This window comes from Schistocerca piceifrons, chromosome X (genome assembly GCF_021461385.2).
Source record: "Schistocerca piceifrons isolate TAMUIC-IGC-003096 chromosome X, iqSchPice1.1, whole genome shotgun sequence".
NCBI classification, from domain to species: Eukaryota; Metazoa; Arthropoda; class Insecta; order Orthoptera; family Acrididae; genus Schistocerca; species Schistocerca piceifrons.
In genome coordinates this window covers 744,021,627-744,036,345 of record NC_060149.1, presented here as the reverse complement: position 1 = coordinate 744,036,345, position 14,719 = coordinate 744,021,627, and the positions used below count along the sequence as shown (strand labels likewise).

At 43.6% G+C, this 14,719-nt stretch overlaps 1 protein-coding gene across 1 annotated transcript in view; it reads left to right on the top strand.

Moving 5' to 3' along the window:
* Positions 1–14,005, top strand: part of LOC124722914 (protein obstructor-E-like) — an 84,940-nt gene extending 70,935 nt beyond the window's left edge. The window contains exon 4 of the mRNA XM_047248065.1: positions 13,309–14,005. Within this exon, the coding sequence (XP_047104021.1) occupies positions 13,309–13,610 (302 nt within the window). The 3' untranslated portion in view covers positions 13,611–14,005. The remainder of the gene's footprint in view (positions 1–13,308) is intronic.
* The last annotated feature ends 714 nt before the right edge of the window (positions 14,006–14,719 follow it).

The window sequence follows — 14,719 nt, the reverse complement described above, 5'->3', positions numbered from 1 at the left end:
AATACTCAGACGCATGTGGCAGATTTAGCTACAATTACCACCTCCGAAAAATTAATTTGATATCTCTTCAACTATTTAACATCACCTCTGAGAAATAATTGCGAGCTATTGAGCGATAGAAAGTCGCAGGACTCCAACATCCACCGAATACACTGGAGAGAGAGAGTGGTTTGAGTCCGTGCCGAAAATTTCTAGTGGGATTTCCTGCCACACGGTACACAACGTTACGTAAACGTGCGTTGCCTATGTAGCCTTTCTCTTAGCGGCACCGGTTCTGGCATATTTAATCAGAAACTGCAGTGTAATGTTCCCAATGATAGTGGACATGTAACGATTTACTCGTTTAGCTGCAAAGTCTTCGAGTATTTCTACAAGTTTTATGATTTTTTGTTAAGTTTGAAGCGATCTTAGATTTCAGCAGATCTGTGACACGAAAAAAAAAAATCATTATGTTAATTCGGAATCCCCTCCCGCGATCCCGTTCTAGCCATGCCGAAAGCTCCGTAGTGTGTACTGTCCAGTGTCCATACTCCACAATCATATTATTTGCTAAAGTTTTGGCAGAGATACGTCGTATCATCACTGAGCACAGTTCCTCCACTCCTCATACTTCTCACAATCAGAATTTTTTCGTGTTAGCCTCCCTCTTTCACAGGTGTTCATACAGCACAGAAAGTCTAAAAATAAGCTTACTTTTAGACAGCACTTTTGCAAATGGAGATTAATTATTTGCCTTTCTTTATTGTTTGTTCCATAATAAATCCAAATTACGGTTGTCGAAAGGGATGTCACTAACCTCAAACAATGAAAAATACGTTTGATATTATTTAACTGCACCGTTACTGTCTTTGTAAAATTGTGATTATGGTCACCTTACCTCTGACAATCTGTATGTAGATCACAGAAAAATCTGCATCTTTTTAAGCTGCTTCATCGAACTTTCCTTGGTTGAGGAAGAATTTGTACAGAATTCATGATCGTAGTTCGAAGAAGCCAGTTTTTATATGTTCGGCGCCTTTCCGTTCTGGTCTAAGATAGAAATGAAATCTTCACCGAATGCTATGTTCTGCCCCACGTACGGGCTAATATTTTGACACTTCTTACCATGAGAAAAAGATTGAATAATCTACGAAAGGATAACGTTCTACGAGTCGGGGCGTGGAATGTCAGAAGCTTGAACGTGGTAGGGAAACTAGAAAATCTAAAAAGGGAAATGCAAAGGCTCAATCTAGATATAGTAGGGGTCAGTGAAGTGAAGTGGAAGGAAGACAAGGATTTCTGGTCAGATGAGTATCGGGTAATATCAACAGCAGCAGAAAATGGTATAACAGGTGTAGGATTCGTTATGAATAGGAAGGTAGGGCAGAGGGTGTGTTACTGTGAACAGTTCAGTGACCGGGTTGTTCTAATCAGAATCGACAGCAGACCAACACCGACAACGATAGCTCAGGTATACATGCCGACGTTGCAAGCTGAAGATGAACAGATAGAGAAAGTGTATGAGGATATTGAAAGGGTAATGCAGTATGTAAAGGGGGACGAAAATCTAATAGTCATGGGCGACTGGAATGCAGTTGTAGGGGAAGGAGTAGAAGAAAAGGTTACAGGAGAATGTGGGCTTGGGACAAGGAATGAAAGAGGAGAAAGACTAATTGAGTTCTGTAACAAGTTTCAGCTAGTAATAGCGAATACCCTGTTCAAGAATCACAAGAGGAGGAGGTATACTTGGAAAAGGCCGGGAGATACGGGAAGATTTCAATTAGATTACATCATGGTCAGACAGAGATACCGAAATCAGATACTGGATTGTAAGGCGTACCCAGGAGCAGATATAGACTCAGATCACAATATAGTAGTGATGAAGAGTAGGCTGAAGTTCAAGACATTAGTCAGGAAGAATCAATACGCAAAGAAGTGGGATACGGAAGTACTAAGGAATGACGAGATACGTTTGAAGTTCTCTAACGCTATAGATACAGCAATAAGGAATAGCGCAGTAGGCAGTACAGTTGAAGAGGAATGGACATCTCTAAAAAGGGCCATCACAGAAGTTGGGAAGGAAAACGTAGGTACAAAGAAGGTAGCTGCGAAGAAACCATGGGTAACAGAAAAAATACTTCAGCTGATTGATGAAAGGAGGAAGTACAAACATGTTCCGGGAAAATCAGGAATACAGAAATATAAGTCGCTGAGGAATGAAATAAATAGGAAGTGCAGGGTAGCTAAGACGAAATGGCTGCAGGAAAAATGTGAAGACATCGAAAAAGATATGATTGTCGGAAGGACAGACTCAGCATACAGGAAAGTCAAAACAACCTTTGGTGACATTAAAAGCAACGGTGGTAACATTAAGAGTGCAACGGGAATTCCATTGTCAAATGCAGAGGAGAGAGCAGATAGGTGGAAAGAATACATTGAAAGCCTACATGAGGGTGAAGATTTGTCTGATATGATAGAAGAAGAAACAGGAGTCGATTTAGAAGAGATAGGGGATCCAGTATTAGAATCGGAATTTAAAAGAGCTTTGGAGGACTTACGGTCAAATGAGGCAGAAGGGATAGATAACATTCCAACAGAATTTCTAAAATCATTGGGGGAAGTTGCAACAAAACGACTATTCACGTTGGTGTGTAGAATATGAGTCTGGCGATATACCATCTGACTTTCGGAAAAGCATCATCCACACAATTCCGAAGACGGCAAGAGCTGACAAGTGCGAGAATTATCTCACAATCAGCTTAACAGCTCATGCATCGAAGCTGCTTACAAGAATAATATACAGAAGAATGGAAAAGAAAATTGAGAATGCGCTAGGTGACGATCAGTTTGGCTTTAGGAAAAGTAAAGGGACGAGAGAGGCAATTCTGGCGTTACGGCTTATAATGGAAGCAAGGCTAAAGAAAAATCAAGACACTTTCATAGGATTTGTCGACCTGGAAAAAGCGTTCGACAATATAAAATGGTGCAAGCTGTTCGAGATTCTGAAAAAAGTAGGGGTAAGCTATAGGGAGAGACGGGTCATATACAATATGTACAACAACCAAGCGGGAATAATAAGAGTGGACGGTCAAGAACGAAGTGCTCGTATTAAGAAGGGTGTAAGACAAGGCTGTAGCCTTTCGCCCCTACTCTTCAATCTGTACATCGAGGAAGCAATGATGGAAATAAAAGAAAGGTTCAGGAGTGGAATTAAAATACAAGGTGAAAGGATATCAATGATACGATTCGCTGATGACATTGCTATCCTGAGTGAAAGTGAAGAAGAATTAAATGATCTGCTGAACATAATGAACAGTCTAATGAGTACACAGTATGGTTTGAGAGTAAATCGGAGAAAGACGAAGGTAATGAGGAGTAGTAGAAATGAGAACAGCGAGAAACTTAACATCAGGATTGATGGTCACGAAGTCAATGAAGTTAAGGAATTCTGCTACCTAGGCAGTAAAATAACCAATGACATTTCTGGCCAAGAGAAGTCTACTAATATCAAATACCGGCCTTAATTTGAGGAAGAAATTTCTGAGGATGTACGTCTGGAGTACAGCATTGTATGGTAGTGAAACATGGACTGTGGGAAAACCAGAACAGAAGAGAATCGAAGCATTTGAGATGTGGTGCTATAGACGAATGTTGAAAATTAGGTGGACTGATAAGGTAAGGAATGAGGAGGTTCTACGCAGAATCGGAGAGGAAAAGAATATGTGGAAAACACTGATAAGGAGAAGGGACAGGATGATAGGACATCTGCTAAGACATGAGGGAATGACTTCCATGGTACTAGAGGGAGCTGTAGAGGGCAAAAACTGTAGAGGAAGACAGAGATTGGAATACGTCCAGCAAATAATTGAGGACGTAGGTTGCAAGTGCTACTCTGAGATGAAGAGGTTAGCACAGGAAAGGAATTCGTGGCGGGCCCCATCAAACCAGTCAGTAGACTGATGACCAAAAAAAAAAACGATGTCTTAAATATACAAATGAGTTGCGCTTGTCTGGCAAGATGGAACTGGTCATGTTAATACAGATGAGAGCCTACACAGACAAAATGAATGATTGTTCTACAAACCAAACAAAATAGTAATTAAAGAAAAAGAGAAACTACAACAGTGACAACAGAAGCGTGTGGTCTTCATTTTTCATTTTCTCTGGTAGTGTTGAAATATTTTAAAATTTGCAGTCTTACGATAGAAACAAGGACTCATAGACGGTGGTACAAATCTGCTGAAACATATTTGGGAGAAAGAAATCTGAAAAAGTGTTTTGCAATAGGAAGCGAACCAATTACTACGATTGCTTCTACAAGCATGGTTCTCGCTCTCATGAAAAGAAGTTATCGGTGCGTTAAAGTGTCTCAAGTGACATTTCTGGCAACAGTAGTTAATGGAAATATCTGTTAAGATAAAGAACGAAGCTAAGAAAATCAACTTTTTGTGATCCGCTTATCAACATATGTCCTCTCAGAATGCAGTAAAAGTATCCGTGGAGCAATCGACAAGCAGATTGGATATTCACGTGTGAGATATTTGATTACGATTTTTGAAATAGGTGTCGATTATTATTTTCAGGCATATAAGGGATGACGTTAGGAGCCCTAACAAGCCGCCGTTCACGTAGAAAGTAGTGCTTGTCCGTTTCACTCCTTGTTAACACAACTGGGACAGAACATACGATATCAAGTTGTTTTCGGTGGGCGCCTCCACGATATTATCGATACTGGACCTTTTCAATATTTAATTTTCCAGTGAAATATTAATCTAGTCCAGCTAACTTGTGTAACAGGCCGATAGAGCCTATTAGTAAGACGTATAGCTGCGGTCTAAGAGTTCCGCATATTTCTACGCTGTACTCCCTCCAGGCCGAGTAGGACTGGCGACTTAGTGAAAGGCGGGCGCATTTGTGGCAGTGGCGATACTACTTTTACCTTGAAGCCGGAGGCCACGGGTAAGGAGGGCACTATCTCAGTCTATCAGAAAGCACTGCGAGATATGGGTCTGTGGATCTTCATCTCAATTACTGCATCCTGCATCTATCTGGATGTCAGCTACAGGCTATTAAGACTGTAAACGTCCCGTATACTTGAGATTCTTGCCGTGTATGCTTCGGCATAATGACGAAACTGTTGAAATAACGTAACTGAAATCTTAGCTAACTAACCCATTCCCTGCCTGTTCATGAATCATTCCTTGGGATTGTCAGGGTAGTTCTCGACAACAAGTTATAGCCATGTAATGGGTTAATTATCTGTCTCAAATGATATCAATGGGATGTAAATCGCTGTCTGAAAGACAAATCGCACAACCAAAAATATGTAACTGCTGCTAGGCATGTTAAGACGCAAAGGAATGCATCCAGATACATAGCTCCCATACTAACCAGCTAATTCCATTAAGATTACGAGAAATGAAAATATTTGACGCTGTAGAGCCATTGACGTCTTTATAGTAGTACTGCCACATAAAACCAGAGTTCAGTATTAACAGGGACTTAACTATTTACGTTTTTACCATATATTGCCCCGCTTCCAGCATTAAAATATCAGAAATGATATTAAGCTAAGAGACGTATGTAATTCTCGTACGAAGCCGGTAATTCAGTGGCCTTTGTAAAAATCTAGTCGCACCGGCTGAGTCTCGTGGAATTGTTATCAGACAGCTGGAATGGTAAGGGACGGGTTAGTATCTGTCTAAAACTGCCATTACGTACTCATCGAGCATAACAACGCGGTGAATGAAGCACAAACCGAGTACGCTTTTCGGATTGGCAATAGAAAGTCTAACACTCTGTACACCCTTCATTAGTTTACAGGCAGAGTTAACCCGCCATTTAGGCGAATCCTGGGAGGACTCTCTACTTTCACATCACATAGTCAAAGGGTTTCACGGGTCAAGCACAGAAGCTTTATAGGAAGAACTAGATATTAGAAAATTTGCTAAACTGTTCCAGCTCTACATTTATTCTATTCGATGACAGCGAACCGTGACTAACTCTTTTTACGGAATGCAGCTATCCTTGGCAAGTATCGGAGACGGAGAACCAGTCTTGTCGCTACAAGAGATGCTCTGAGCCAGTAGAGAGTGGAGAACACTACTTGCAGAATTTCTTACGCTGGGTGTATGTTTTAAAGTACTGCAACTAATTGACTAGCTTCGTGATTACCAAAGCACCTGCTTTTTTGCATGATTGTAAGAGCGCATTTGTAACGTCCTCACTTACCGTCTTCCAGTGATTTAAAAAGATAGGAAAAGACGAATTATGTTGGTGCATGGGCCACAGCATGAATAAATCAGGGGTTACAAACAAACTTTTGTAGCGGTAAAGAGGCGTATCGTGTCATAACTATTCCTTAGTTTGAGGACATATTTCTCACTAGGCAATGTGATATTTTAACAGGAGATGGAATTATGCTCCACGAACATGTATTGCATGACATTTATCTCAGATGGGAAGACCCAATTATTGTGTTTGTGGCGCACACATAACAGTTCGTAGCTTTGTTAGAGAGTGATCTTCTAACTAAAAGAAAACTGTCGATTCGTGTGGAATGTACGCCTTTCATGTCTGACGATGAGATGTTAATAATGCTTATCAAAGAATTATTAAGTGGTCCTCTGAAAATGGACTCTCCCTTAATTTTGAGAAAACACGCTGTATTCAGTTCCGTACAACAACCAGTATACCAACAGTTGATGTAGCACATAAACAGGAATCAGTAGATAGGGTAGAATGTCCCAAATTTTTGGGTGTGCATATTGACAAAAACTTGAACTTGGAGAAGCACACTACAGAGCTTCTAAAACAATTAAGTTCAGTTACGTTCTTCGTATAATTTTTAGTCTTGGAAACAAACGAATCACACTTCTAATATACTATGCATATTTCTACTCAATAATGTTTTATCGAATAATTTTCTGCTGTAACTCATCACTTAGAAAGAAAGTATGTATTGCGCAAAAGCGAGCTGTAATAATAATAATGTGTGGTGTTCGCTCGCTGTCGACATCTAGGTACCTCTCCAATGAGTTGGCATTTTAACTGCAATACATACAGGGTAGCCCGAATGAGATTTTCACTCTGCAGCGGAGTGTGCTCTGATATGAAACTTCCTGGCAGATTAAAACTGTGTGCCGGACCGAGACTCGAACTCGGAACCTTTGCCTTTCGCGGGCAAGTGCTGTATCATCTGAGCTACCCAAGCACGACGCACTACCCCGCCTCACAGCTTCAACTCTGCCAGCACCTCGTCTCCTACCTTCCAAACTTCACAGCAGCTCTTCTGCGAACCTTGCAGAACTAGCACTCATGGAAGAAAGGATATTGCGGAGACATGGCTTAGCCACAGCCTGGGGGATGTTTCTCATTCTGGAAACATCCCCCAGGCTGTGACTAAGCCATGTGTCCGCATATCCTTTCTTCCAGGAGTGCTAGTTCTGCAAGTTTCGCAGAAGAGCTTCTGTGATGTTTTGAAGGTAGGAGACGAGGTACTCGCAGAATTGAAGCTGTGAGGACGGGTAGCTCAGATGGTAGAGCACTTTCCCACAAAAGGTAAGGGTCCCGAGTTCTACTCTCCACCCGGCACACAGTTTTAATCTGCCAGGAAGTTTCACATATAGCGTATCTCTCCTAAAAGTCTTCAGGCGAAGTTTCTCTGGTGTTTTGGCAGATATCTGCAATTTCGTTTTTGCAACGTGTAGCTGGTGTCAGTCCAAACAAATCGCGTTCATCCCGTCTTTCGAACGACGCCCAGCGTCGACGTAATGCATTGGTTTGTTTCCCGCATCAAACAAAATGATTTTTGAATTGTAATTTTGCGTGCCAACTGGACAGAGCGCTTTCAGATTAGTCTAGTGTGATATTCGTTTTACAAATATGTATTAACAGGAGCAGTTAAACACGAAGAACAACCAGTACTCTAGCAGTGATTGAGCATCGTGGTTCTGCATAGCGATAGTAGACACCGCTGTCCAGGACGCTGCTGTCGCTGCTGGAATAGTAGTTATCCCTCGTGTTTTACTGTCCCTGCGTCCGTCTCAATAGCTGAGTGGTCAGCGTGACGGAATACCATGCAAAGAGGCCCGTGTTAGATTACCGGCTGCGTCGTAGATTTTCTCCACCCAGGGAGTGGGTGTTGTGTTGTCTTCATCATCATCATTATCTCATCCCCATCATCAAACAAGTCGCCGAAGTGCTGTCAACTAAAAAGACTTGCACCAGGCGACCGGTCTACCCGACGGGAGGCCCTAGCCACGCGACAGTTCATTTCACTGTCCCTGTTGCAACACATCGGTCAAACGAATACCGCAGTAGACTAATTTGGGACAGTTTTGTCAAATGTGCTGGTAAAATTTCACTTCAAAAATCATTTTTTTTTTTTTTTTGTAACTGCAAACAAACTGGTCGACGCTGGATGTCGCATGAAAGACGTGATAAGCTGCATTTGTTTGGGCTGACTCCACCTACACGTTGAAAAAACAAAATTGCAAAATACTAGAGCAAATGCGACTCTTAGGAGAGACATCCTCTATATTCGCTACTGAAATTCCCCGTAAATATCCCATCACAATTCGAGAAAAATAGTGATGTCCACGCCTACAATACTAGAGGAAAAATGACCCTAATTATTATTATTGAAGCTGTCAGTGGCTCAGAAAAGAGTTCTGCATGTAGCAGCAAAAACCTCAAACCATTTGCCCAATAATATAAAATGTGTGGCATGAGTAGGACTAAAAAGTGATGTGTTCATTGATGTTAACATTAATGTTACCTATCCCGTATCCTGACTCTTCCACACCATTACGATAAAAGAACCGTGTAGGTGATCTATGGAACACTTAACTAACTAATTAACTTAACGTATTACACGCTATAAGGTATCAATGAATTTCTTGCACATATACGAGCGATATATCTTGGGTTTATTGTTCCTGCAGTTTTAGTTGTATGTCAATAGTGATACACTGCAGTATGGATACGTTTACTCATGAAGAGTTTGCAACACTTGCACACAAAAATTACTGTGGTAGTTGTGGTGTCACCGCCAGACACCACACTTGCTAGGTGGTAGCCTTTAAATCGGCCGCGGTCCGTTAGTATACGTCGGACCCGCGTGTCGCCACTATCAGTGATTGCAGACCGAGCGCCGCCACACGGCAGGTCTAGAGAGACTTCCTAGCACTCGCCCCAGTTGTACAACCGACTTTGCTAGCGATGGTTCACTGACAAAATACGCTCTCATTTGCCGAGACGATAGTTAGCATAGCCTTCAGCTACGTCATTTGCTACGACCTAGCAAGGCACCATTACCAGTTACTATTGATACTGTAATAATGTATCGTCAAGACCGACGTTCACCATTTATGGATTAAAGTTAAGTATTCCACCAGCTACGTCCGTTTTTCTAAATTCTAATTTCCTTGACCTGTTCCAGACCTCACGCCAGCCTGCGTGAGCTAAAACGCGTGCCTTTCGGCCTCCTCTAGTAACCCGGTGTTGGCTCTCCTGCCAACCCACAACAGTAGTCATCGCTGTAGAACAGCTCAGCATACCGTCGTTTTGCAATTGCACCATTGCACATGTGAACCCAGACACGAGGTGCACATCCGCCACCTCTTCAACGGTAAACGTACCCTTACTGCTGGGTGTAGCTATTAGCGTGCAACTGACATTGCCGAAAACACAAACTGTAGACGAAACGGAGCAGTATTGAATGCAAGATCGAGGGCGAACCCAGTGTCTAACTACTGCGCCACCTCGCTCGGTAGTTTAGTATTGGATGGAGGTATGGTGGGGTGGGGGGTGGGGGGGAATTGTAGAGGGAGGTCAAGAGATAAATACAGTTAGCAGACTGGGAAGGATGTAAGTTGCAGTAGTTATTCGGAGATGGAGAGGCTTGCAGATCTTCGGACTAAAGACCACAGCAACAACAAAATCTTAGCTCTCGAATGTTCAAATGTGTGTGAATTCCTAAGGGACCAAACTGCTTAGGTCATCGGTCCCTAGACCTATTCACTACTTAAACTAACTTATGCTAAGAACAACACACACACCCATGCCCGAGGGAGGACTCGAACCCCCGGCGGGAGGGGTCGTGCAGTCCCTGACGTGACGACGTTATGACACACTTTCCAACCGAACCCTCGCATTCGGGAAGACGACGGTTCAATCCCGCATCCGGCCATCCTGATTTAGGTTTTCCGTGATTTCCATAAATCGCTCCAGGCACATGCCGGAATGGTTCCTTTGAAAGGGCACGGCCGACTTCCTTCCCTAATCCGATGAGACCGATGACCTCACTGTCTGGTCTCCTTCCCCAAACAACCCAACCCAATACTAATCTGGTAATCCCTTGATGTTTCATAATGTGTTCTATCAACCGATACCTTTTTCTAGTCAGGTTATGCCACGAATTTCTTATCCCCCATTTCTACTCAGTATCTCCTCATTAGTTACATGATCTACCCATCTAATCTCCAGCATTCATCTGTAGCTCCATGTTTCAAACGCTTCTATTCTCTTCTTGTCTAAACTGTTTATCTGCATGTTTCACTTCAATACATGGCTGCAGTCCATACGAATGCTTTCAGAAAAGACTTCCTAACACTCACATCTACACTACTGGCCATTAAAATTGCTACCCCAATCGGTGGGTTCAGGAGGGTAATACGGAACGCCGTGCTGGACCCCAACGGCCTCGTATCACTAGCAGTCGAAATGACAGGCATCTTATCCGCATGGCACGGATCGTGCAGCCACGTCTCAATCCCTGAGTCAACAGATGGGGACGTTTGCAAGACAACAACCATCTGCACGAACAGTTCGACGACGTTTGCAGCAGGTGGACTATCAGCTCGGAGACCATGGCTGCGGTTACCCTTGACGCTGCGTCACAGACAGAAGCGCCAGCGATGGTGTACTCAACGACGAACCTAGGTGCACGAATGGTAAAACGTCATTTTTTCGGATGAATCCAGGTTCTGTTTACAGCATAACGATGGTCGCATCCGTGTTTGGCGACATCGCGGTGAACACACATTGGAAGCGTGTATTCGTACTGGCGTATCACCCGGAGTGATGGCATGGGGTGCCATTGGTTACACGTCTCGGTCACCTCTTGTTCGCATTGTCGGCATTTTGAACAGTGGACGTTACATTTCAGATGTGTTACGACCCGTGGCTCTACCCTTCATTCGATCCCTGCGAAACCCTACATTTCAGCAGGACAATGCACCACCGCATGTTGCAGGTCCTGTACCGGCCTTTCTGGACACAGAAAATGGTGAACTGCTGCCCTGGCCAGCACATTCTCCAGATCTCTCACCAATTGAAAACGTCTGGTCAGTGGTGGCCGACCAACTGGCTCGTCACAATACGCCAGTCACTACTCTTGAAGAACTGTGGTATCGTGTTAAAGCTGCATGGGCGGCTGCACCTGTACACGCCATCCAAGCTGTGTTTGACTCAATGCCCAGGCGTATCAAGGCCGTTATTACGGGGTACTGATTCCTCAGGATCTATGAACCCAAATTGCGTGAAAATGTAATCACATGTGAGTTGGAGTATAATACAGGGTGTTACAAAAAGGTACGGCCAAACTTTCGGGAAACATTCCTCACACACAAATAAAGAAAAGATGTTATGTGGACATGTGTCCGGAAACGCTTAATTTCCATGTAAGAGCTCATTTTAGTTTCGTCAGTATGTACTGTACTTCCTCGATTCACCGCCAGTTGGCCCAATTGAAGGAAGGTAATGTTGACTTCGGTGCTTGTGTTGACATGCGACTCATTACTCTAAGGTACTAGCATCAAGCACATCAGTACGTAGCATCAACAGGTTAGTGTTCATCACGAACGTGGTTTTGCAGTCAGTGCAATGTTTACAAATGCGGAGTTGGCAGATGCCCATTTGATGTATGGATTAGCGAGGGGCAAGAGGCGTGGCGCGGTACGTTTGTATCGAGACAGATTTCCAGAACGAATATGTCCCGACAGGAAGACGTTCGAAGCAACTGATCGGCGTCTTAGGGAGCACGGAACATTCCAGCCTATGACTCGCGACTGAGGAAGACCTAGAACGACGAGGACACCTGCAATAGACGAGGCAATTCTTCGTGCAGTTGACGATAACCCTAATGTCAGCGTCAGAGAAGTTGCTGCTGTACAAGGCAACGTTGATCACGTCACTGTATGGAGAGTGCTACGGGAGAACCAGTTGTTTCCGTACCATGTACAGCGTGTGCAGGCACTATCAGCAGCTGATTGGCCTCCACGGGTACACTTCTGCGAATGGTTCATCCAACAATGTGTCAATCCTCATTTCAGTGTAAATGTTCTCTTTACGGATGAGGCTTCATTCCAACGTGATCAAATTGTAAATTTTCACGATCAACATGTGTGGGCTGACGAGAATCCGCACGCAATTGTGCAATCACGTCATCAACACAGATGTTCTATGAACGTTTGGGCAGGCATTGTTGGTGATGTCTTGATTGGGCCCTACGTTCTTCCACCTACGCTCAATGGAGCACGTTATCATGATTTCATACGGGATACTCTACCTGTGCTGCTAGAACATGTGCCTTTACAAGTACGACACAACATGTGGTTCATGCACGATGGAGCTCCTGCACATTTCAGTCGAAGTGTTCGTACGCTTCTCAACAACAGATTCGGTGACCGATGGATTGGTAGAGGCGGACCAATTCCATGGCCTCCACACTCTCCTGACCTCAACCCTCTTGACTTTCATTTATGGGGGCATTTGAAAGCTCTCGTCTACACAACCCCGGTACCAAATGTAGAGACTCTTCGTGCTCGTATTGTGGACGGCTGTGATACAATACGCCATTCTCCAGGGCTGCATCAGCGCATCAGGGATTCCATGCGACGGAGGGTGGATGCATGTATCCTCACTAACGGAGGACATTTTGAACATTTCCTGTAACAAAGTGTTTGAAGTCACGCTGGTACGTTCTGTTGCTGTGTGTTTCCATTCCATGATTAATGTGATTCGAAGAGAAGTAATAAAATGAGCTCTAACATGGAAAGTAAGCGTTTCCGGACACATGCCCACATAACATATTTTCTTTCTTTGTGTGTGAGGAATGTTTCCTGAAAGTTTGGCCGTACCTTTTTGTAACACCCTGTATATTTGTCCATTGAATACCCGTTTATCATCTGCATTTGTTCTTGGTGTAGCAATTTTAATGGCCAGTAGTGTAGTTGGTTCGGCAATAAACTGATTTAATTCGAGTACACCCCGTTGTACTAGATTTGCTTTTGAGAAGGGTAAAGTATGTTTTGTTGTGATTTTTAGCGCTGTGTAACGAGGACGCGAACGGCAACGTGCCGCTGGGCAAGTCATGCAACCGGTACTGGCAGTGCCAGGGCGGCTACCCGCGGCTGCAGCGCTGCCCGGCCATGCTGGTGTTCGACCGGCGGTCGCTGCGCTGCGTGGTGCCGCCCACGGAGGACTGCGACGTGCCCACGACGCAGGCGCCGCCGCCCGAGGAGCTGGACGACCGCAACGTGCCGGGCCCGGCACGCGGCCGTGAGCAGCCGCTCGACCTGCCGCCCGGAGCCCTGCCCATCCCGCTGCGGCCTCGCCCGCGCAACTAGGCCGCACGCCGCTCTTATTTATCGTGCTCTAGCTGTAGCTCACCTCTCCTATCTAATGGACTCTGTTCTAGTGTATAAGAGAACGGGCGTGAATGGCGCGCCGTGTGCTGTTGTCCTATCCGGGCAATAGCGTCGTTTACTTCTTCCACACTCTCACATTTGAGAGGCCGAGTGTGAAAGCAAAACCCGATTAAAAAATTTTTTTCTTCATTAATCTGCCAACGATAGGACTCTAGAGCGTATTCCGTTAACTCTCAGCCACATGATTTGCAGCTATTTTACCTGAGGATAACTTTAAACGATTATGTGGAGAAAAAAAAAATAAAAAAAATCGTACTCCTCTCTAGAGTCAGTTATCATTCGGGTTTTTACTTAGAAATGGCAACCTGTGCGAAGTGGAAAGCTTTTCTTATCGCTAAATGCCAATAGTAACAAAAGCTCACCAACCGTGGGCAAAATTATTGCTAATAGATATGAAAAGGTTGAGGGAAAGAGATAAGTAGGAGGGAGCGGCGGCGTTATTACCCAGTGCTATAAACAACACATTAACGAAACCGCCTCGTTACGACTTACGTCTTTCCCCTTACCTTAAATAAATGCTAAATTTCCGTCCAGATTTAACTACGGGTCAATATTTGTCACATTACGGTATATTTATCGAATAAGTATGCCTTGCTGCTGCCAACAGCTAATTCGAAGAAAATAAAATTATGTCGCTCATTTTAACACCAAAAACCGACGGTGTGAGTCTTGATGTACCTCACCCATTAACATAAATTTTGTGATATGTAGTCAAACAGCAAATGAAACTTTAGACAATAGTTTTCAATCTTACGGCAGATGTCTTCCCGAAATAATTTTCCTGTGGTGTATATAAAATTAAAATAAACTTTAATCGCCTGAAGATCCTCATTTTCAGTCTTCCAGTGTCTCTGTACACTTTGAAAAGTTCAAATACTCTTTACATTTTATCTTATATATGTAGACTAAATAATGTGTTACATTTTCTGTTGTGTAATTATTTGATATTCATTGTAGAATTCTCATAGTATTTCCCATCACTTTGTATCCGTGTATTTCAACCGTAAAAGTCTCCTCACTTTCGTATA